Source organism: Danio rerio, chromosome 9 (genome assembly GCF_049306965.1).
Source record: "Danio rerio strain Tuebingen ecotype United States chromosome 9, GRCz12tu, whole genome shotgun sequence".
Classification (NCBI taxonomy): domain Eukaryota; kingdom Metazoa; phylum Chordata; class Actinopteri; order Cypriniformes; family Danionidae; genus Danio; species Danio rerio.
Window position 1 is genome coordinate 31219735 of NC_133184.1, and position 24841 is coordinate 31244575.

General features: G+C 35.8%; 1 protein-coding gene across 2 annotated transcripts; it reads left to right on the forward strand.

Annotated features, from left to right (window-relative positions):
- The first annotated feature begins 2234 nt into the window (after window positions 1-2234).
- rnf17 (ring finger protein 17) lies at window positions 2235-24819 on the forward strand. Of its 2 annotated transcripts, XM_021478968.3 has the most exons (37): window positions 2235-2320; window positions 2557-2672; window positions 4513-4610; window positions 4746-4830; window positions 4909-4989; window positions 5188-5291; window positions 5430-5598; window positions 6367-6443; window positions 6615-6689; window positions 6777-6976; window positions 7064-7171; window positions 8595-8753; window positions 9343-9514; window positions 9751-9877; window positions 12566-12756; window positions 12871-13003; window positions 13101-13254; window positions 13344-13459; window positions 13648-13762; window positions 14517-14634; window positions 15121-15345; window positions 15468-15612; window positions 15688-15800; window positions 16960-17050; window positions 17140-17252; window positions 17330-17556; window positions 19036-19199; window positions 19342-19461; window positions 20998-21078; window positions 21165-21287; window positions 21366-21422; window positions 21523-21630; window positions 21997-22120; window positions 22322-22460; window positions 23544-23730; window positions 24351-24457; window positions 24533-24819. In XM_021478968.3, the coding sequence occupies exons 1-36, from the start codon at window positions 2266-2268 to the stop codon at window positions 24444-24446; spliced, it is 4566 nt and encodes a 1521-aa protein (XP_021334643.1). In that variant the 5' UTR covers window positions 2235-2265; the 3' UTR covers window positions 24447-24457; window positions 24533-24819. The 2 variants fall into 2 exon arrangements, with proteins under 2 accessions (XP_021334643.1, XP_073768886.1); XM_073912785.1 differs by lacking the exon at window positions 8595-8753.
- The last annotated feature ends 22 nt before the right edge of the window (window positions 24820-24841 follow it).

The following is a 24841-nucleotide window of genomic DNA, read 5'->3' on the forward strand; positions in this document are numbered from 1 at the left end:
CACCCTGTACCAACTTTATAACTGTTTTAAGCTTTGGCAGAATACAGGCTATATTCCTTATGAACTTCAGATGTTTTCGTACAGGCTACAGCATTTTCCTGTGAGATTGGGTTGTCATATAGCCTGATATAGCTGTGACATCCCAAAATCATGTTGGTAGAATCTTATATTTGTATATTAAGCAGTAAGTCTTTGAAAAATAGTCAGCAAAAATATAACAAAGAGAAAGTTTTCTTTGGTATTTGAAATCCTTTAAATTTGCAGATTTTTTGTGTGTCCTTAAACAAGGGGACAGATTTAGTTTACAATGCTTTTGTCCTTGATAAAAAAGAGGGCACTGAAACATCTTATGATTCTTCAATTAATAAACACAGTTTATAGGATCATATAAAAAAGTTGCCTACATTCATTCACATTTATCAAAACATTCTTCTGGGATCATGTTAGATATTTCAATAATTCTCAGAATGTATTAAAGTAAATATGTCGATCAGACCAACAGAACAGACAAAGAAAAAGAGGGAGTTGCCAGGAATGATTGTGTAAAGATAAAGAAGAGATGGGAATGCAGTTGGTATAATAAAAGGGTAGGTCTGGGGTTATACGGCTCTTGCTTTACAGGTTGTACTGTGAAAATTTCAATTCAACAATAACAACTATGAGAAGTTAAATACAAAAACCTAGACTCACTAGCAAAATTGTTTGGACGTGTGTATCCTTTTGTAATTGCACTTGTTTACATTCATACATAATTAAAATTGAGTATTGTAAGCCAGAAGCATGTGTTGAGAAGGTTTGAATTGAATTGTTACCATTGTTTTTTCCCTTTTCTTTTGCTCTTTGAGAGTCAGGCATGTTTGCCAGAAGGCATCTGCTCATTGACAGTTTAGCAGAAAATTACTCCAAATGAACTGCAACCTGGTAGTCCTACATTGAGATTAATCTGTCCTCATTTCTAAATTATGTAAAATTCACAACACATTTGTCACATTTGACAAAAGTCTTTTCATCGATCATTGATCAGTTGTAAGAGCAACAAATAATAACTTGACTTTTAGTTGATCATTTGAAAAAGTGGCAGAATTAATCATCTGTTGAACTGCATCCTAATCATCACAAATACTGCAGAAGGCCTACTGGAACCCACATGGACCCAAGAGTCTCATAGAAATCAGTCACGTTTGGTGAAGGAAAAGTCATGGTTTGGGGTTACATTCAGTATGTGGGCATGCGAGAGATCTGCTGAGTGGATGGCAACATTAACAGCCTAGACTTTTGTGCTGCCCATTACAATACAAACCACAGGAGAGGGCAAAGTCTTTAGCAGGATAGCTGTCCTTCTCATACTTCAGCCTCCACGTCAAAGTTCCTAAAAGCAAAGAAGGTCAAGGTGCTCCAGGATTGGCCAGCCCAGTCATCAGACATAAACATTATTGAGCATTCAAGTGGAGTAAGATGAAGGAGGAAGCATTGAAGATGAGTGCAAAGAATCTTGATGAACTCTGGGAGTCCTGCAAAAGCGCTTTCTTTGCCATTCCAGATGACTTTATTAATAAGTTATTTGAGTCATTGCAGAGATGTGTGGATGCAGTCGTCCAAGCTCATGGGCGCCATACACAATATTCATTCTTTTTCTACTGCACCATGACCTTATATTCTTTACCGTACATTATTTCTCTTCAGTGACAGGACTTTTGTCTAAGCAAAGTCAAACCTTACTGTTCTAATTAAATAAATAAAAATCAAGACACGATCATATTTTATTTTGGTAAAATAAGCGTAGAGGCCTTTACCTTTCAGCCACTTCTGATACCAAATGATCAACTACAACTAAAGTTATTATTTGTTGCTCCAAAAGCTCGGATAGGTGACCAGACTTTTGTCAGGTAGAGTATTTTACCTAATCTATCTTGAATTTAAAACTGAAGCAATTTTAAGCTTCCAAATTTTGATTTAGGTTTAAATGAGAATTAACCTTGTGTGTTATTTTTAATATTGTATAATAATTATTATACAAGATAAATATAAAGTAAATATAATAAGCTCATTATACTTATATTTTTGTTAATTATTTTAGGCAAGATAAAAAATTGCGAAAATCGCGACGCGATTAAAAATAAAGCATAATGATTGGATTATAGCAGATCGGCGTAAGTAAAGACGCCTGTGATTGGACACAAACAAAGCGACGGCTGATTCTGATTGGACAATTGAATAGTGAACTCTTCAGTGTAATGAAACAGGTCACCAGAAGTTCTGTGGAAAATGTCGGAGACAGCGGTAACGTGTAAAATCTGTGGCTCACCGTACACTTTACCAGGTAATAGACAACAAACTTTGTGGGAATATCTAAAATGTGTTGTACTTTATTACACATTTCATTCTTTTTATCGGTAATCTTACACGCGGCCTTTTGACGACTCCCGACTTTAATGAAGGCTCCAGTTTCCATGCGTTATTATAAACAGCAATAAATCGTGATAAACATTATCGAAATGCGACTGTGAACACTGTTAGTTTTACAGTAGTTCTGGTGAATTATGCTTTCTCCTTCAGAAGATGAAGCTGTGGGGAATCTGCCGCACGTGCTGTTGTGTGGGCATATCTTCTGCTGCACGTGCCTGCGCGCGCTCCAGTCCCAGGGCAACGTCATTACCTGTCCAGAATGTCAGGTGAAAGATCATTAAATAAAGTAACTATCTGTAAATATTGACTTGAATGTCAGTTTGTTCCTCTAACAATGTCATCGTCTGAAAGAGCAGTGTGTACAGTGCTGTATTGTAAGTGTGACAGTTTTATTTTGAACATAGCCACTTGACATTTACTTGAAAAGCATACATTATTGCATTAACCTGCTAAAAAAAGCTCTATCTGATGGCACCAGAGATGTCAGCAATGTAATGACATAAAATGTTATGCTATGGGAGTTTTGTGTATTAACCATGAAACTAAATGGTTCATAAGCATTTACAAATGCATAACAGCCAAAACACAAGATGAATATATTTACTAACAGGCAAGATAATTTGAAGTAACTGGATGAGCCTGTTATCTGAAAATAGCATACGCTACCTTGGAATGTCGTGAATTAGAAACAAGCACTTCAGTGAGCCATAAAAGTTTAATAAGACAACTTGGGTCATGTACTTTTCCTGCAAGTTAGGCATGTTCGTCATATATAGAGAAGCACATATGAACATATCTGACAGGCGTTTAAAGGAATGGTTTACCTAAAAATGAAAAGGAAAAAAAAAGACTTTAAAAAAATGCTAAAAACTGGTAACTTTTGATTTTCATTGTATTTGTTTTTCCTACTATGGTTGTCAATGGTTAACAGTTTCCAAAATTCTTCAAAATATCTTTCATTTGTTTACAAAACATCAAGCTTTGGAACCATTAGAGGATGAGTAAATAATGAGTACATTTTCTTTTCAGGTAATCTATCCTTTTAAGTGGCACAAAAATTGGTCCAAACACTTACTGTTAATATAGATACTGGTGACATGTTGGCATCATGTTTCAGTACCCAGTACTGATCATTACTAAAGATTTATCCCTATCTTTATTATTTTAACCAGTGATAAGAATCCCTCCAGAGTCCTGCTAGTTTAGGCACTGATTTGAAGTGCTGTTTAAATGGCAATTATTATTACATTTCATTTATGTGGAATTGATGGTGGGGTTAATTATCGGTTTATATGATGGAAAATCTAGGAAAGTAATGAAATTTGACATGGCATTTTTCAGGCTCAGAAAAGTTTTGGAAAAACAGAAAAACCCACAAGGTTTGGGAAAAGTCATGGAAATTACATTTACATTTAGTCATTTAGCAGACATTCTTTTCCAAATGGACTTAAGCTGCGGTCACACTAGAGCTTGTGCTGGAAAAATTCTGTCGTGCGACGCTGCGACAAGGGGCAGGGTTAAACAATATGATCAGACATTAATAAAAGTTAGCGATTGCTCCAAATATAAAGTTTCTTATTTTAAACAATCTTCTTTTGGTCTTGTGCAATCACCTGATGTGAATTCGCAGGTAAGAATTCGCCAAGCTTGAACTTTCGAATGCAGTGAAATGTTCAACTTGTCGCACTCGCTTGCATTTCTGGTCTGTCGCATTCGCATGCCTATGAATGGAAGTATATGGAGCGAAAAGTGCAGTGTGATCGCAGCTTTATAATACAAGTAGTTTCACCTACTATTACTAGGTAACAAACTAAGATTATCTAAGATTAGTTTGACAATTATCTGTATGCTGGAATGGAGGGTAGTGGTTTTTACTTCCTTTCTTGGCCAAAACATGCCATAAATTTAACATAAATTGAAACTATTGTGTGTTTAATGATATGCTGTTATAAATTTAAACTTTTCTTATGATGTACCACGTATATGTAGACATTACATGAAACATTAGGTCATGAAAATTGAGTCCTGGAAAAGTCACAGAATTTTTGTAGTAAACATGTGTCTGAACCCTGAGTTATGGAGCCTTTTCTGTTTGTTTTAATGTAGATGGACACCAGAACTAGCGAGGAAGGAGTTGATGGTTTAGAGGTGGACAGCAGAATCATTGGCCTCATCTATACAGCACGCATGAACACAAAGAAAGGGTAATTACTGTCAAAACTCTAAACTGCTGTGGAGTTTTGGTGATCCACTCTTTAAGTTCACTTTTAGTATGCTTTTTTAAAATTCGTTTGACTCTTGAAAAATAGCAACTGCAAAATGAAGGTTTTCATCATCAGGCACTCAGGAGACAAGTGGAAGTCCCAAAAGTTTAAGAGCCCACCCTCATCTGCAGCTGTCCACACTGAGGAGAATGCAGAAGGGGTACGAACACATTACACTTGCAGATCTCATTTCAGAGCAATGTTACAGTAATGTTTGTGTATGCTTGTTCTTGTGTAGAAGCCAGATGTAGTGAAAGTTTTGGATGAAGCTCTTACGAAGGCAACAGAAAATCTTAACCAACTTGATAAACTTCACCAGGTAAAATTAAATATCTTTCCAGAGCAGAAGTCATTTATTTGACTTATTTGATGTGTGCCTATCGTTATTTTAAACACTGCAATTTTATATTAAAATAAGATTATAATTAATAATAATTTTTGTTTAACGGAGGCTTGTATGTATAGTATGTGTATTCAGTATGTGATATTGCTTACCTGTGATGCTTGTTTTGCACAGACTCTTGCCAATGGTGTTCATGGTCAGCTGAGGAAAGAGAGATCTCGAATCATCAGAGAGATTGATGAGGCCGTTGAAAAAGCAAAGAGCATTCTGCTAAAAAGGTATAGATGAAGAGTATTTTTTACATTTTTGTTCTCTCTGTTATTAAGGGCATAAACTGAGTTGGAACATTTTTGTGGTGTTCTGTAGGTCACGGACAGTTTTCAGACTTGTAATGTTTCTTATTGTCCATTTTGTAGGCGGTCTATGTTGGTGTCAACATTGAGCTCTGTGGATCTTCTCTTCTCGGGCGGGCAGATGGAGTGTAAGAGAATAGAAGAGAGAATAAAGGAGCTGCGCACAGCCATTCAGAAAGCACGACATGTGCGTCAGGTTCCTTCTCTTGAGACCTACTGCGACCTAGAAAAGGTAATGCTGTACTACTGTACAAAAAGATGTTGTGAAAGTTTATCACTTTAGGTTAATTAATTTCTGTTCTTACAAGTCATATTTTCTGATTATTCATAATATATGTATTAATTCTGGTACTTTTACCATAAACCAACATATCTACCATTTAAGTTGTTATTTCAGAAATAGTTTTTTCTTGGTGGGGTAGTTAAAGGGATTATAGTGGGGTGTTTTATCCCAAATTCAGCATGGAATGAATCTTTTGAATCTTTAGAAAGATTATTTGTTGGTGCGTTTCAGTTGCAGTTTTATTATATCCGCTAAGTGTACATTTTTATAAAATGTCATAATTTCATAAAATGTCTTGCTAAAGATGTGTATTGTGTAGGTCTGAAATAACATAAGAATGTGTTTTACTGGCATCAAAAACAAGCCCACTTTAAATGATTAGTGTTTCTTTTGAGTGTGTTTACATGCACAAAATGAACAAAGAACTATCAAAAACCGTATTATTCCTGTAACTTATGTGTTTACGTGTTTTTACATGTAACTGTGTTCCAGGTAAAAAAATTTAGGTAATATGATTACATAACATGTTTATTGAGCATGAACATTTATGTAAATGTACTCATTTACACATCATTCAATCCTTTGCATCATTTGTAAAAAAAAAAAAATCAGATATTAATGTAATTAATATCATCTTAAAATGAGAAATGTCTTGTTAATGTGGTTAAAGTGTTCTGTACATTCTTTTTGAGGTGTGCTTTTTTTAATTGATTTAAGATTTTGGAGACGTTGCACATTCCAGTAGATCTTGAGTCATACGACATGAGCTCTCTGACGCTGCGTTCAGGACTCAGGTAGAGGACCATTTTACACAGCCAGTCTCATAGCTCAAAAATTCAATGGATATAACTAATAACTAATTTATATAATATATATTAATGACTAATTAACTGTTTTTAAATGCATACAAACATAAAGGTAAGTAAGAAAGTCATTTTGTGTTTTTTGTTTGTTCATTTCCATAGCTGCCATCTTCAGGTGGATGGTTTTACTGAAAGTGTGAAAGTCTTTTTAAAAATCACAGATACCGATGATAACTGGTAAGTGCTTATGTAATGCAGTTACAAATTGCCATTCAATGTTTTTTTTGGTGATCAGTTTTTAATGTAATTCAATTATCATGACAGTATTGTAGAGGAAATTACAGTGGAGCCTTTTCAACATGTTGTGAAGAGCGGTGTTGAGATGTGGGACAATTCCAGTCAATCTGTTCAGGGAAAGGCAGATGCCATTCCCAGAAAGTCAAATAACACACGCAGGTTCATGGAAAAAATGATGGAAGACACTTGTCCAGAGATAGCGGACACACGTGTGAATGCAGGGCTTGGTAAAATATATTTATAATTGTTAATTGTTTTTTATGTACTGTCTGTTTTTATGTTGTGTTCAATATGATGAGATTATATATTTTTAGGACGCAATTTGCCAGTTCATGAACCAAGGCGCATGGAACGGTACAACAAAGGCTATAGAAAACAACGCAGACCACAGTTTGAAAAACCCACAAATCCACAGCCTAAATGTATGTCTATGTGTGTGTGTGTATATATAAACACTGGCAATCAAAAGTTTGGAGTAATTATAATTTTTGTAAAAATGTTTTTTATGTTTTTCAAAAGAAGAATCTTTCAGCTTTTTATTTATTTTTAAAACATTCAACAATTAATTTATTGAACATACAGTTGTACCAGTAATATTTGTGATATTATTAATTTTATTATTATATAGGGATGTAACAATATTGTAAATGCTGTCATAGCGCAATAATAATTTTTTTTTATATTACCGTAGGCGCATGACTCAATAAATCTATATTTCTGAAAAAAGTTTGCTTAGGCGAATGAAGCGAACGAGAGGTAGCAGGAACTACAATTCCCATCAGCCTAGGCGTGGCCATCATCCTTTGCGGTCTGTTGTCACTACAGATCCAGTATTGCGGAAATGGAGTGTGTTGCTAGTAGCGGGGAAGCAAAAGAGCTGGAAATGATCGAACCTAAGGCGGGTTTTAAATCGGATGTGTGGAAGAATTTCGTTTTTTTTCTAAAAAGATACGAAAAAGGATAAAAGGTGACAGACAAAGAAAAAAACAATATGCAGGCACTGCCAGACTGTGGTGAAATATAAGTCGGGGAATACGACTAAAAACAGTCATGGGGACTGCAGAACACGGCACACTTGTTAGATTGATGCAGACATTGACTTGTACCGAAAAGAGACCTCTATCTCACTCATGGCTTGTCCTCTCAAGTGGTGGAAAGACAATGCACAACGTTACCCACTGCAGTCAACCTTGGCTAAATCATATCTTTCTGTCCCAGAAACCTCTGTCCCAAATGAGAGGGTTTTTTTTCTGTTGCAGGGGACATGCCCAAAGATCCCAGCTTTTACCAGATTATAGTTATATGATAATTTTCCTTAAAAAAACCCATCTCTATCTAAGTGAGTGAGTGATTAAATGTTGAATATGATGAGTTTTCAACAGTACTAAATTGACACTTTATTTTTTTAATATAGTTTAATAGTTTTTTGTTATTAAAATTTAAAAATTGAAGTTCCTGTTTCTAAACTTACAGATGGATGGCTAATTTGTATGTCATTGATATGTTCAGTGCTAAGGTAAATAAACACTTTTGGCACTTTTTTCGAGTCTTTTCATTAGTTTTGTTTTTTCTGTAAATTATTCAATAAATACGGTACCGTGCCATTCATACCGAGGTATTATCGTACCGTGAAATTCTGATACATGATCTGTTACATCCCTATTTTTATATCATTATTAACTTTATACTTGTTTTGATAAATTATGAAGTGTAGTTTGATCCTGTAATGGAAATGCTTAATTTTCAGTAATTATTATTCCAATCTACAGTCTACATTCAACATCTAAAAAAAAATCCAAGCTTTTGATCTCCATTTGATTAATTTCTTTCTTTTTTTTTATATAGTGGTGCAGTATGTTGTGACAACCCACATTGTAAACCCAGGACATTTCTATGTGCGTTATATGGCAGAACACAAGTTAGGCCAAAAGTTAACCAAAAAGATTAGTGAGTTCTGCTCTGGGGAACGTAGCTTCTTCACTTTCAGTGATGAAATCACGACAGGTTTGTGCACTTTATTACTTGATTTTAGCTAATAATATACTAATGATGTATGATAGTCATTCAAAAATCTGTGGTTAGTGAAATTTTTAATTTTTTATTTTACTCTTGCTTACAGTGTTGCCTGATATAGCTGACTTTACCAGCCCAAAAATTGTCCAAAAATGCCCAAAATATTACATAAATATTTTGCTTAATTTTTAATTTATTCAGTCATTTTCTTTTCGGCTTAGTCTCTCTATTCATCAGGGGTCACCACAGCGGAATGAACTGCCAGCTAATCGAGCATATGTTTTATACAGTGGATTCATTTCCAGCTGTTGCTTAGTGTATTTTATCACATCTGAAATGTTTCATGTCTGTTCAATATTGTGTCATTATACATTTTCATAATGTCTGTTTGCTAATAAAATGCACAGTTGTTGGTTATATTTGTATAAATGTAACCATCATGCTTCATAAAATGTTGAAAAATAAGTTTAAAGTGCTCAAATTTAATAAAGTGAACGTATAGACAATGCTTTCTAAAGAGGATAACTAAATAGATATCTAGTAGTGACAGCCTGATTGTGTCATCCATGTGTGTTCACAGGCTCTCTGCTGTTTATCAGTTGGAAGGATGATATGTGGTGTAGGGTAAAAGTGACCGAGCTCTTCCAGAAAGAGTGTTTCCAGAGTGTGACCAAATGTCTAGCTTCAGAAGTTTCTCGTCTGTGCGTTTACTTCTTGGACTATGGCTTCTTTAAGGGCTTCTCTATCCCAAGGTGAGATTTAGCACTGTAAAACAATTAGTTGCTTAACATGTTAGGTCTGAGTATCGTCTCTGCATTAAAAAAAGTGATAAATCTGAACCTGGATCTAAAGAAAAGTGACCAGCACCAGTCGAAATGTGTGTCCTTTGCTCATGGTTTGCTTGCTTGACATTACTTGCTTTGTATTCTGGAAAATATGATGACGTAAATTTATCCGTCTCTTCATTTGTTCTCTTTGTCTATCTCAGTGATGGAGGTTTAAGTGGGCTTAATGAGTGTCTACGGAGGCCTGATGGAATTACTCTCATTGAAATGGCTAACTGGGCTCCTCTCGCAATCAAATGTTCCCTTAAAGATATCATTCCTGCAGACCTGGTAAGAGCTGTAGATATTTATTATCTGTTAAGGTCTTTGTACACTAAAGTCCAAAATTTTCATATGCAATTTTTTTTGTATTCATATGCGAAAAATTCATCACATAAACAAACCTTGCACATTAAGTCCGATGCATATTAAATAACCCATTACAAAAAAACTAAACATTTCAGAGACAGTTTAAGCAGTGGTACTTTGTTCTCTTCTATTCTCCAAAGTAGAAAAAGAAAGAGGAATATGCTACATATCGTGTTCATCCAATACTGCATTGAGGAAGGAGAGATCAGCTCATTATCAAAGAGCTGCACTGGATTATCCCAAATTGCTAAGTTTATTTCAGAAAAATCAGTGGAATTTTGATACATTGCTTGTAATACTTTACACATTCACATGCGTAAACAAATCCTGAACAGAGACTGGCAGTACCTATAGATGAATTACCAACCTACGTCACACAGGTTCCAGGTTGCAAAAAGAGACCGGGTTCGCAAACATGTTGTGTTGTGCAGTAGGATGCCAAATTCAAAAGTCCAAAAATAGAAAACTTAACTTTTACCACACACCAAACTGCTTTAAATGCCAACTGCAGATGTCTTTGGCTAAAAGGGAGCTGAATGGAGTGAGAACCTAATTAAAAATGCTCGACTCTGCAGTTTTTATTTCATATCAGGTAATGCCGGGTTCAGACTGCATGATTTTCAAAGTATTCGTGTGTCAGATGTTTTCACACTGCATGACTATCTGGGCTAGCATTTTGTCACTACTTTGTTTACACTGCAATATGAATGAACGACGGGGTTTCACACTGCATGACTTTCAATAGGAAGAATTGCTCTGTCTAAACATCTTACAACCAAAGACACGTAGTATATCTTTTGTTATTAACTACATAATGAGAAAGAAACCTTTCAATGGGGTAGAAAATGTTTTGCTCACCTGGGTTTGAAGGGAATTAGCAATTTCTCCTCAACTTTTTTTTCTTTTTTTGACCCGAATGTGATATTGCGCAAATGACACATCAAGCAGACACGGGTGATTCTGCTAAATTTCTGCTAGTTTTTCCTCCATTTCTTGGGTCCAAATAAACGGAAAATAAGCGCTTTTAACTTCTCCCCTAACCTCTTGCTGGCCTGCAGGTACCCACGCTGGTGAATGCTGCTCTCTCATTGGCTGTAGGTGATCGCAGATGTTATTTTCACTTAAAACTCATTTTACACGGCATGATTTGAATCCCCTACAGCTCCAGATATTTAGTACGCCAAATGTCTCACGAGCATCGGCGACTCATCTGCGATTTTCTCAGATCGCGTCTTTGATAGTTCATACTGTGTGATTGTCACCCGCGTGCACCAGCACCGATTTGCCTGTGATTTCAGGCATTTGACGGCGATTTCTTAAAACCTGTGTGCGAGTCAAAATCGGGGTTAAAATTATGCAGTCTGAACTCAGCATTAGTTCACTCTATGCTGAATCATACACGTTACTCGTTTTTGATTTCAGTGATTTCAGCAAAAACTGTTAAATATGATTAATAAAAATTGCCGGCACTGAATGATAAGAATGAAAAGTAAAAGTGTAAGTTCACTGTCAGAAAGCAGAACTTTTGTTTTCCTTATTGATAATTACCCAGGCCTTGTATAGCTCTACATAGTGTTGAATCTGGTAATCAAGGAACATTATTTCTTTCACATGACCACACTGAACAAAACTGTTGGTATCCAAAGACTTGTAGGTCTTCAGCTTTTGTCTTGTTAAAACACTTGCAGCTTGCAATTAGCCCTGTTAGATGAACGCCGCTTACTTTAGCGTTAAGTTTGCAGAATCACTGTACTTATCACTGGGTGACAAGCTGTTATAATACACTGAAAGCATTATGAAAATATTATGTGTGTGTGTGTGTGTGTGTGTATATATATATATAATGTATGTATATGTATGTATATATATATATATATATATATATATATATATATATATATATATATGTATGTATGTATGTGTGTGTGTGTGTGTAATCAATATAACTTTTTTCTAAGACAACAACAAACTCTGTATCGCATTGGATATCATTCCCTCGCTGTAAATGCTAGCGCTCCCGTTTTTTTGTGCTGCGTGCGCATCCTGAATGTTTACAAACATGGTAATTCGTCTATAGACATTATAATAGATGGCGGCTGCTTTGACTTTTCGAAGCAACGAACTGAAAGCAGACCATGCTTTCTGTTATAATGTCTATGAGCAGTACATCAAATGGATGGTCACACACACACACACCAAACAGCAGCAGACCAGAGGTGCATGAGTCACCAAATCTGTCTGCCACATTCTGTCTATATTTTATGCACTGTGTTTGTCATAAAGTTATCTGTAGCTCAAATGACAGCATTCTGCAAAAATTACAGATGAAAATTTCGGATTCATTCAGTGTACAATAACATTTTATCTGACTACATGAGCAGTTATTGGACTATAATTGTGTTAAAGCTCAGTTAAACTACATTTTAGATGGAGAAACTTCTTTTTTTATAAAGAAAAAAATGAATGACTGCCATCTAGTGGTGCAAAAGGAAATTGTTTCTAATTGTGAGATACCTACCTACCTATCCATACCTACCTACCTACCGACTGAATATGAATCAGTGTGTGGTTTGGGAAGTGTTAGGTTATTTTTGTTTTTATGGTTGTCAGGTGAAAGGGTGGAGTTCAGAAGCAAGCGAGGAGATGAGGAATGTGCTGCGCAATGAGACTGCAGAGATGCAGGTGTTCGGTGAGGACGGAGATGCACTGTTAGTGGATCTCAAGAAAACCTCAATGGCGGATCTAAAAAAAAACTCAATGGTGTCTCTGCGTGAGCACCTAGTGTTCATGGAGCTGGCCAGGTGTGCAATAGTCCTATCTGGAGCTGGCAAATACACCCATACTTCACATGCCAGTTTTTTATTTTTTTATTTGATTAGTTAAATAAAAACTGATTAAATGAAATGTGTGTGCAGATTCTACTGTCCGGTGATAACCACTGGCAGTGCACCTCTGCTCTTCTACCCTTCAGTTCAGCCCTCACTCAATGTAGAGGTCAATGCTATGGTTTCTCATGTTAACACACCATCAGATTTCTATGTACAACTAGTAAGTATTAATAAAACACATTATTATTATTATTAGAATTATGAATATATATTATATAAACAACAGAAAGAGATTTACACACTCTTGATGAATGCAGGTTGAAAATACAGAGTACCCGCTGTTGCACTCGAAGCTTCAGGACTGTTACAACCAGCCCAAGTCAAACAACGAGTGCCAGGTCTACTGCCCTTCTCTCTCACAGGCCTGCGTCGCTTTCCATGACCAAGAATGGTCCAGGGTTCAGGTCACAGGTGTGTTGATGTGTGTATACAGATTATCGAATATTTCCAACAAAAAATAAAAGACAGTTAGTGATTAAAAAAATGTCTTTATATCTCAGGGTTCCCTGGTGGCCGAATGGTGGAGGTTCGGTTTGTGGACTTTGGCTACAAAAGAACTCTCTCTGTGAAAGATCTGAGACATATAAAGGATGAGTTCTTTGTTCTGCCAGAAATGGTATGTTTGAAGTGTGTTGTACAGCGATTCTTAGTTTTATCAATCACATTTACACACTGCCTCCAAACTTTTGTCTGCCATAAAAAATGGATCAGAAGAGTTTTCTATTAAAGCATATCAAACACAAATGAAATTTGATGACACTTCTAATAAATAACATGAGAAAGTCTTTTTTTATTTGTTTCTAGGCTTTGTGGTGCAACCTGAACGATGTGATCAGTTCTCAGGAAACATGGGCTAATGAAGCCTGTGAAAGCTTTAAAGAACTCGTGGAGGGCAAACTTATGACTGTTGTGGCTAAAAGTAAATTTACAGCAACATGCATTAATGCACAGACATCTGAAACAAATCAGTGCTTTTAATCAAATCTGCTAGTTACTAGGGCTGCACGATATTGAAAAAAAAACAGACATTGCACTATTTTCTTTTTATGCTGTTTACATTGTGATATGAATAAAATTTCACACGATAACTTTAGAAACTATTCATAAAGAATGAATCATTTTCCTTTGATTGGGATTTTGTAGGTGAGTTCATCTGCATAAAATACAAAATTACCTAAAAAACCAATTAAAGCAATGAAAACAATTGCACATTGATAAAAATTACATAAACAGCATTTGATGGACTTTGGTGGTGTATTAAGGTACAGAAAATCAATAACCAAATGTAAAATAACTAGTGAGAAAGTCTTTATTATATAAATAAACACGTTTTATTTTTTTTTAAGTGGCAGACTAAATAGTTTAAGTTCACTTGAAATCTTAGTCACAGGCCTTTGACTTTGATGTGAAAACATAAATATTTCACACCATTATATTAGGGTTAAACTTTGCAATCACATCATGTGCTCTGAACAGTTTCCTGGTTAATTACAATTCCAACTTGACATTGCACATCCTGCGATGTGTCCATTGCATATTCGAACATTGCGATATCGATGCTGAAACGATATATTGTGCAGCCCTACTAATTACGTTTGTCATTTTTGCATTCGATTTGCCATGACACTGTTGTGTACTGTTTATTTTGACTTGTATCACTCAATTTTATTCAGAGAATGTACCGAGCTCCAAACCAGTGCCTGTGTGTCTGTTTGAGATCAGCGACGATTGTACTGGAGCTAGTATTGGAGATGAACTGGTCAAAAAGGGTTATGCAGTTTACAATAAAGAGTAAGTCATCTCAAATTTTTTTCCTTCTTTCGATTATTATTTTTTTCTTTCTTTCTTTCGACTTTATCCACATGGGGAAAATTATCTTCACCTCATAATTGAAATTTAAAAGCTGCACTTTAATATTGAAGGGATGAAAACAATCTTCATTAATGGCGTGTGCTTTCTGTTTAACAGTATTTTGATAAAACAAATTCAGTTGTCTTTGTAGTTTAACTACAACGGCACTAGCAATATTAGCTTATTTAATTGGCAGTAGTCCATACAAGATAGTCATGTCAAAACTCAAAACCCTCTGAACCAGATTAATTCTTATATACCATCTTATATACCATCTATAAACAAATAAGTTCTTATATACAGTACCATCTTCAAAAAATCTTCAAATACTGGCTAAAAACTTATTAAAACCAGCTAATAACATACAATCTCTGCTAAGCTGTAAAGTCCATGTCATTCCATGTTTATTTCCTCCTGTTTTATCAGCACCCAGGTCAGAGATGCCCAGCCCTTGGAGACGACCTCGTGGGACCCTCCATTTGAGGAGGAAGCACTGCCTGTTGTGATGACTCCTTCTTCTGCTTCTGAAGAGCTAAAGCCCAGCCTGAGTCTGCCAAGCTGTCTCAAAGACATCAGAGTTCGTGTGACACACGTCACTTCCCCTGGAAACATCTGTGTGCAGCTGCTGCAGTTCGACAACCAGCTGAAGAGGTTTCTGATTCTCTCAAACCATACTGTACTTCAAAGTACTTAAATACAGCTTTACATGACTGGTTGATGGTGTCTAATCCCAGTCATCAAGTGTGTTTGATGTTGTAACACGATGTTTGCAGAATCCACGACACACTGAAGAATCTCTTCTCCAAGTCTGAGCCACAGGAGATGCAATGGGAAGCCGAGATGTATTGTGCTGTCAACAACACTGGGGTTTGGGAAAGAGGACAAGTGTGTAGTGTGTCTACTTGTGGTGTTGCAGAGGTATTTGTTTCCATAGTTGAATAAGCCTACAAAGAAAGGGCTTTGCTGCTCATTTATTAATTTGTGTTTTCATAGGTTTTGCGCTGTGACTTTGGTAATACAGTCAAACTCCATGTAGACAACCTCAGACCCCTCCATCCTGATCTGATTGGATCTTTCTTGCTGGAATGTAACCTCAGTGGTGTGAGGTAATTGTGATAGAAGACCTTTTCTTTCTCTACTTTACAGTCAAGGTTTCAAGTCTTGGAAAGAAAGAGATTGAAGAAAATAATGTGTAGTTTCTGAGCTCATTTGTGGGGACCATGTCCGGTGTGTTGTGCAGGTGACTCAACGTTAATTGGCCTCACCGTGCCTTTTGGCCAGAAAAAAATAATAATAATAAAATAGGATTTCTTCTAATGTAGGGAGGAAAAGACAAAGGCTGCGTTTACCCTGCAGATCTTGATGGTTAATTCTGATTTTGTGTCTGTATATTTTTTGACGACCCGGTTACATTATCTATCAACCATGACTCGTATCTGATTGACTGCATTTACACCATACACTGCAAAGATGCAATGACCAGTAAAAAAAAGCGGGGGATGACTGACCGCTGATAAAAAAAAGTGTTCTTTTCTCCATTCCTGTATTTAATCTGTTCATAGGGTTTACTTTTTTTGTCAAGTTGTTTTACTATAGTTTATGACAGAAAAGTTCTCATCTGGCCGCCATCTTTTAATCTAGGCTTTTTTTAACCCAGTAGGTATCTAAATGTAATTTCTTTGGCGTGGTTTATGCATGTAATGTATGCATCAGTTTTAGTTTAGTTTATATTGTTTAGATGTTGCTCTATCTTGTTAACATGCTTAAATACTGGTGCTACATTACAATATAAAAGCTTTTTTGCCCTTTATATGAGATTAAGGGTTTAGGAAGTTTGAAGTGTGTTTTGAAATGAAAGCGTCAGAGTTGATGTCATTTGCTATGTTTTTTTTAATGATGTGCGACTCACTTTGACAGGTTAAAAATCTGATCCAACTGCTTACACTGCAGACACGAGTGCACAGATCCGATTCATATCGAATTAATTTCCACATATGAACAAGGCCTGAATCTGATTTGAGTAAATCGGAATTCATGTGATATGTGATTTTTATTTTATTTTTTTTCCCTGCTTACATGCACAATGGTCATATCCCATCTGTGCCACATTGGAGAAAAACAAAAATGGAATTGGGTCATTTGAACTATGCAGTGTAAATGTAGCCAAAATGTAAAGCTTCATTTGTCTACACTGACATAAATATTTTTTACATTTTGACCATTTAACTTTTCTTACTTAATTTTTTTTCTCTCTTCAACTGTCAGGCCTGCTGGTGGTCGCTCCACATGGACCGCCACAGCATGTGACTTCATCTCTCACTACTTGACCGGAGCCATGGCTTTAATGGCTATAAAGGTTAGAGTTAATGTAATTTGAAAGCTTGAATCATGGAAAAAGTTAACTGTTCCTGTTTCTGAGTCTTTATTTATATTTATTTTTTGCAGGAGCCTTCCACCAGACCAGTGTTAGTTTCTTTGTTTTGCTCTAATCGTGCTGGTCAAAATGTCAGTTTTGCAGATTTCCTCATCAGTGAAGGACTTGCTCTGAAGGAAAGAAAGTAAGACAAATATGTCTTTCATAAGATCGTGGGTTAATTTCAGGCCCATTGTATATTCAATGAAACAATGTTCCTAGGGCTGAGATGGTCTTTTCAGAAGAAAGTGTTTTGGTTACGGAGCCACAGCCAGTCATAAGCCCAACACAGACTCCACCCACACCCAGCCGCCGCATCAACCCACCACCAGAGAGGGTGAAGACCCACTCGTACCCTCCTCCAGAGCTGCCGCCCTGTGGACACATTCTTATGAGTATCTCTGCCGTCTCAGAACAAGGTGTCATTTATGCAATGACGCATCAAGCAGGTGTGTGCAGTTTTATTTCATAATATATAAAAATGACTTCAGTTCAGAACATATTTCACCCTGTGCCATTTTCAGTGACTCGATTGCAAGTGATGATCTGCTAAGATGCATTATGTTCCTTACTTGGTATTAGCTTACTTGTGACTAGTTGTGTTCAGAGTTTTATCTAGACCCTTCCATATTTTGTAATTTTGTAAGGCTGTTTTCACACCAGAAACGACATGCTATCCACGCGTAATTTGCACCTAAATAGACACGTGAACATTTTGAGTTAACTCGTTTCATTCGCGCGTCAAATCTGCTTTATTCGCGCATCAACTTCACTTCAGGATAGACACAGATTCGCATCATGGGCAAGGCTCTGTCTGCTCAGTGACTCTAGGTTTGTTGCTAAATGGCTTGCTTGAATTTTATTGAGACAATAACTGTTTATGTGCTTTATGAAGGCTGAACATCAGCGTCGATTTGTTTGGATCCGTCCACGGAGTGCACACAGTCATTCGCGATGCCTCATTCGTGCCTATCGCGCCGCAGGATGTCTATTCACGTCTTTGCATTGACTTAACATGTAAATCACTCATGCTTGACACTTCCGCGTCTGGTGTTAATGCATAACTCTTTCATTAGAATTCTCTGTACAATTGAATACAGGTGTTATGATACACCTATTGTTTATTTTGAACTATGGTTCAATTCATATTGAATTCAGCATGTTTATTTGGAAATTAACCCTCAAAGAAAATCACTCTAATCCAGTCAGGCTTACGCTGGAATAGCTTGTTGCAATATGGCTAGAAACATGCATAGGGAGTGTGTTCACAGAAGCATTTTTGCACAGCTGATTTTAAGCAGATCTGTGATGCCCACAGAAAACAGCTATGGACACTTATTAAAAGCACACAGAGTTCCATAAAATATATATATATATATATATATATATATATATATATATATATATATATATATATATATATATATATATTTTTTTTTTTTTTTTTTTTGCATGCGTTTTGAACTAGTACAATATTACAACATTTTTTTAAAAGGAGCTGTTTTTGTTTTATATACTACTAAAACACGCCAGAAGATGGGTTCAGTATAGCTTTGTTCAAAGTAAAGAAGAAAATCATGCTTTTATAAAAAAAAAATAAAAGATTTCTTTCTTTTTGCTGTATTAAAAACGTGCTGTAGGACACCACTGTGTCATATCTAATAGAACTTTTAGTTTTGTTAATCGTTACATCTGTACTATTAAATGTTTTTTTTGTACCAAACAATCATAAACAATCCAATCAGATGCATTTTCATCTACCTCTGGAAGTTATCATATACTAACCTTTTTCATTTGAAATTAGTAATAGTGGCACTACAAAGTTAGTGAATACTTAAAAGTTGTTTATGTTGTTGTTGAATGACATTAAAATGTTTTTTTCAGTATCTGTCCTTCTTAAAATCCCACATTTTTTCCTTTGTGTTTAGTTTGTGAATTTGATCGGTTACGAGAGCGTCTGCAACAGCACATTAAAACCCTCCCGAGACAGAAGAACTACAACTGGAAAGGAGTTTTGGGCTGTGCTGTTATGGGAACAGACATGTTCTGGTACAGAGGTCAGGTGCAGGAGGTTATTGGAGGACATGTGAAGGTCAGTGGGCTTTCATTGCATTTTTCAACTCAATGATTTAAGAATTTTAAATATCTGCATATTAAATGCTCTGACCAGATTTAAGTGGTTAAACACCCTGGGTGATTTTTATTCTCACCAGTTTTTGATATATTGGTTACAGGTTCGATATGTGGATCAGGGACTGGTAGAGAGTATTCCCGTTTGTCACGTGTACCCGATGGTTCTCTGCGAGGATGTGCCACAGCTCTGTGTGCCTTGTCAGATAAATGGAGTCTTACCGGTGAGTTGATTTTGAATTTGATAGTATGCTATGTAAACTGGGCAACAAGATGTGCACTTGCCAAACTTGTGTCATTTTACTTTCTAGCTATGATATTTGTTAAACACTTTTAATATAAACTAGGGATGCTCATAATAAATAATTCACCGTTAACCGAAAGTGTGCATTTTAACTGATTAATGGTATCAGTTAAACAATTAAAAAATATTATTATTGTATTTTTTTATATTGGCTGTATAAATCAGCAACACGTATTTGTAACTCGCGGGACAGGTGCAACCACACGTGCCTACAGATGATGCAAAATGAAAGAAGGATTTTGCTGGTCACAGTTTGACAGTCAAGTCAATGCCAAACCAGCGCAAATGCTGATTGCCTCTGTCCTCGATCTGCGTCATAAACTCCTCCATTTGTTTGCACAATTGGAAACAAGCCGGTCACAAGTCAGAGCGTTATTGTCTTTCATCACAAGCAGTAGATGCTCATGAACCGCGAGTGAGAGAGGACATAAAAGCACACAAAATCTTAGGTAAAATCAGATGCTGAACATAATCTTTAAATAAAAACTTGTTGACGGAGGTTTATAATATAAGAATAACAGCGGCCCATAAATTAAATGCATATTTTCTGTGGAGCGATTCAATTTGAGAATGCGTGCTATTTTTATTTAATGGAAGAAAAAAGCATAAGATGGAAAAAAAAACAGCCTATGCTGGTTCTTAAAGAGGATTCAGTCAGTGTTTTCGTTTTGTAATCTACCTTTGTAATTTAGGTGAAAAATATCTAGGGCATTTTATTATTTTTATTTAGTTTATTTAGTTTTTTCTATGCTGTTGGAAACTCTGCATGCGCATAAAGATATTCTGTTGTTAATATGTTCACATGTTAAAATAAATCAGTATTTTTAAATGCAATGTTTTTAATGTTTCAGACACAAAATAGACTTGTGAATATAATTTTTATATTTATATATATATTTTTTTTTAAATAACCCAAATAATCATTTAGGCATTTTTTAAATAGTTATTTTGGTTAATACATTTGATGTAATATTTGTGTGATTTCCATAATTTATATGCCAATATTTATATTTTAGCCCCAAATCCTCAAAAATAAAATGTAAAGATATTTAAAAAAAAAGTTCAGAAAGAAAATTATGCATGCTTCAGAATCATTAGTAAATAAGCAGCATATTTGTAATATTCAGTGTTTTTATTTTACTGAAAATGGTCCCAAATGCAAAACAAATAATAATGGTCAGACAAAGATAATTATATACATATAAAGAAATATGACAGACAGTTCATTAGATTGTTTATTCTTTTTGGTGTTCCCTGTTTAGCAATTTTGCAAAAAAGAAAAAAAAAATGATTGGGCTTTTAGACAACCAGTAAATGTGGGTTTTAATGATTATGGAAAAAAAGCTTAATTTTCACTGTGTGTATACTGCAAAAATGTATTAGTGTTGAAAATAATTTTATGCATATGATTCAATTGTCAGAATTTTAGCAAGTAATCAGGTTCTAACTGTTATAGATTGGCAAAGGATGGCAGTGGGATGCAGTGGTGCTCATGAAGGAGTTGCTACTTGGACGTTCAGTCAATGTCCAAATTATGGTACAGTGAATTTACACATACTTATTAACATCTACACTACTTCATGTATCGGCAGAACTTACTTAAGTAAACTTGTTGTTTTTTAGGAACACCCAAAGGATCCATGTGGCTGTGTTACGGTGGAGATAATGGTGGATGGCATGGCACTTAGCAAGATAATGGTTCACCATCAATATGCCACGTTTGACCCTGCCATCAGCAGCCAGGAGGTCTGAAAAGTGCAGATTAGTAATAAAGGCGAGTTGTATTATTTGTGTTGTAGATATTGACACTGTGTTTCTGTGCAGGATTATGTGGTTAAGCCTCCTATGCCAGATTTGGATGACTGGGATCTAAACACAGAGGTAGAAGTTTCATATAGTTCCTGAATTTTTGGTCAGTTTACATATTCAGCCATTATAGATTGATCAAAGCTGGTTGAGTAACAGTATAGTTTGTTTTTAGGGGTTGGAGGAGCAACCGCCTGTCCTAGGGGTATATAAAGAGCTTCATATTCCTAAAGAAAGAAAACATTTTCCTGCCAAGGTCAAGCATATCCGCACGCCAAATGAGGTATGTGGTTAGTTTCACCATCAAATGTTTTAGTCTGGTTTAATAATGTAAAAAAATCCTCCATGAAGAATTTGAAATCTCAATGGAATATATAGATAGTTTCTTTTGTTCAGTCTAAAAAAGGCAAAGCCCCTATAACACATCTGTCTATTACATAATCAACAGAGACCAATGGTGGTTTTCAGCCATTACCAAACAGAGCAAACTTTTTCCAGAAAGTTCTTTTTGGAAAATGAAACAAATTCAAATGACATAATATATTGATTTGAAATAATGCCATAGTCTGTTCTTCTCTTTTACTTGAAGTATATTGTGGCCTCTATAGTCGGTTACTACTGTATATGTTACTAATATGTGTGTTTGCAGGTGTTCCTGTGTGTCCTGGACAAGAGTCTGTGCAAACTGGAGCAGGATGAGAGTATGGAGGAAACTCTTGAACAAGTGAATGAGAATATTGAAAATCTGAGCCTGCTGACAGACTTCCCCATTGGTGCTTACATTTACCATTTGGTTATGGTTCATTTCATTGTGTGAGAACTTTGTGTGCATGCATACCTATTATACAAGTTTACTTAAACTGTGTATTATACTCTTTCTTTAGTTCAAAACACTGGGATTGGCTCTAATATGCCTGTGATTTAATAGAAATTAATTGGTTGGGACAAAGGATTTAATGTGTGTTTGTTTGCAGAGTGTCTCTGTCTGGCCGAGTACAGTGATGGTAAATATTATCGTGCGAAAATTCTGGGATTTTCTGAAGTCACTCCCTCTGTCAAGCTACTTGTGAGACATGTTGATTTTGGCTCGGATGACATCATACCATTGCACAAGTAAATCTACATGTTTTACAGCTATTGACTATTGATTTGCTGCATGTTTGTGTAAGAAATGTGAAAAAAGATGAAAACCCTCATTTTTGTGAGAACAGAAAAAAATAATCCAAATTTGGCTCATTTTGTATTATCACAAGTCTAAATCGAGTCTAGAATATGCTTTTTTTTTAGATGGCTAAAAAAACCTGTAAATGAAGTGTTGTCAGTAGGGTTAATTGCCTTTTTCCAGCCCTGATCTCATTAGCATATTAGTAGCATGAAAAGTGTGCAAATGAAGTATTGGAGTCAGAACCCGTCCTGCCACTGGACCACCTTTAAAATGTTACCTAGCCATTTGTTAAACAATAGGCACAGCCGTGCTTTGAACTGAGATGTTTTAATGTCACACCCTAGCTATAATTTTGGTAATTTAGAACTAGATTATATAAATTTATATTTCCACAATGCATTAGCAAAAGCAGTGGGGATCAGTACCTACATCTATCGCTTTATATTGTATCGTTTATCATAAGTGATGCTCTGTCTGGGATGCTTGATGACATACTGACAACAGGCTATCCACGGGGTCTTAAAAAGTCCCAAATCTCAAAGACTAAATTTTAGGCCTTAACTCTTAAATTTACTGAAATGTTGTGTGCAGGTCTTAACTTTTATTTATTTATTTTTTAACAGCTCTTAATTTTCCTGTTCATGTATAGCTACCCAATTTGGCCATAACACTCATACAACAATCCCAATTTAAAAATGTATGTAAAAATAGCATTTTTACTTTATTTACGGTTTTAATTACTTTCTGTACAGTAACAGTTTGAAACGTTCTCCATTTATTTACTGCTGAGGATACTGAGCCAACCTATATTTTTATTACTAAATTATTATCATTGTATTATTAAATGTATTACATTTATAAAAAAATTTCCAAATGGGATATTAGCAATTAGCCTTGTATAAGTCTACAATTTCATTCATAATGGGCTTAAAAAGATCTTTAAAAGTTAAATTTTACTTGGTGAAACCTGCAAAAACCCTGGACAAAGACTAGCATGTTTAAACATTTATTTTAAATATGTTTTGTTACAGATTGCGACAACTCCCTGCATCCCTTCACCATTTCCCATGTGCAGCTGTTTACGTCAAGTTGGCAGGCTTCAAACCAACAAACGTGTCCTCGGATTTGGAGCGGATTCCTTATTCCCTCGATTGGACTATGAAAGCCATGATGGAGATGATCGACTTGTTGAACGGAGAGCTCACTGCGGTGGTCACTGTACGATCCATTTGCTTTTTGCATTCGCTTAAATATTTCCAGTCATGTCTTGCATTTTTGATAATCAGATGCTGATTATATCATTCTTGACCACTTTTAAAATTTGGATTGGGAGTAAATTCATTTACTGACACAGGTGTAAACGGGACCTAGATGTCAAATAATAATTGGGGACAATTCAAAAGTGTGTTCTGTATACACAAAGTGATGTTCTATAAACAAATTTCAGGAGGAGCATGCACAGAAGTTTCAGCAGTTCTAACACAGTACTGACAATCATTCTATTATCCAATCAGCATTAGACCAAACCCCTATAAATACCAAAAGTCATCCTACCTACATAGTCTCATGACGTAAGCATCCCTCCACCAACCACCTCATCTTTTAAAACATTATTTACCCCGGGGAGCGTTCTAGGGCTAGGCTTGACACTTTACACGAACCCCAATGTCTATTCCTTTCCTGATAGAGGAAAAACATGAGTTGGGGTGTTTTCCGAGCTCAAAGCCCTCTCCCTGCACAGCATGCCAAAATATACTTTAGCCTTTAAACATCTGTAAGTGTGAACTTATGAATCTGCATGAAAGCTGGTGTCAATCTGTTCAAATGTGCAATTTTAGGCAACCAAACCACAACTGACTGTGCTGCTGTACAATGCGGATGGGACACTTGTCCACACACCTCTGGTGGAGAAAGGTCTTGCTGATTATGAGTAACTCTTAAAATGGTAAGTGCCTAAGTGAATGGATATCAATGAAGTCAATAAGTCTGAACATAGGTTAATTCTTTGACTTATTTTCAGTTTCTGCAGGATGTGCTTGTGATGCTGTTGAACGTCAACTTGGAAGCTTTTAAAGACAGCAGTACAATTATGTTTGGGGTGTTGTCTCATTTTATGTTCAAGTACGTGAGGTTTTATGCTACTGTATTTGTGCAGTTGTTTTGTGTTATAATATTTGGCCAGTTTTATTTTATGTTAAATATTTTATTGTTCAAGTTCATGACTGCTTTGAAGAAATCCTAAGATTTTGTTGATATTTAAAGCCTCTGTATGTCGAGCAGAGCTGAAGTAAAACTCTTATTAACTGACTTGCTGAGGTGTTTGTTATAA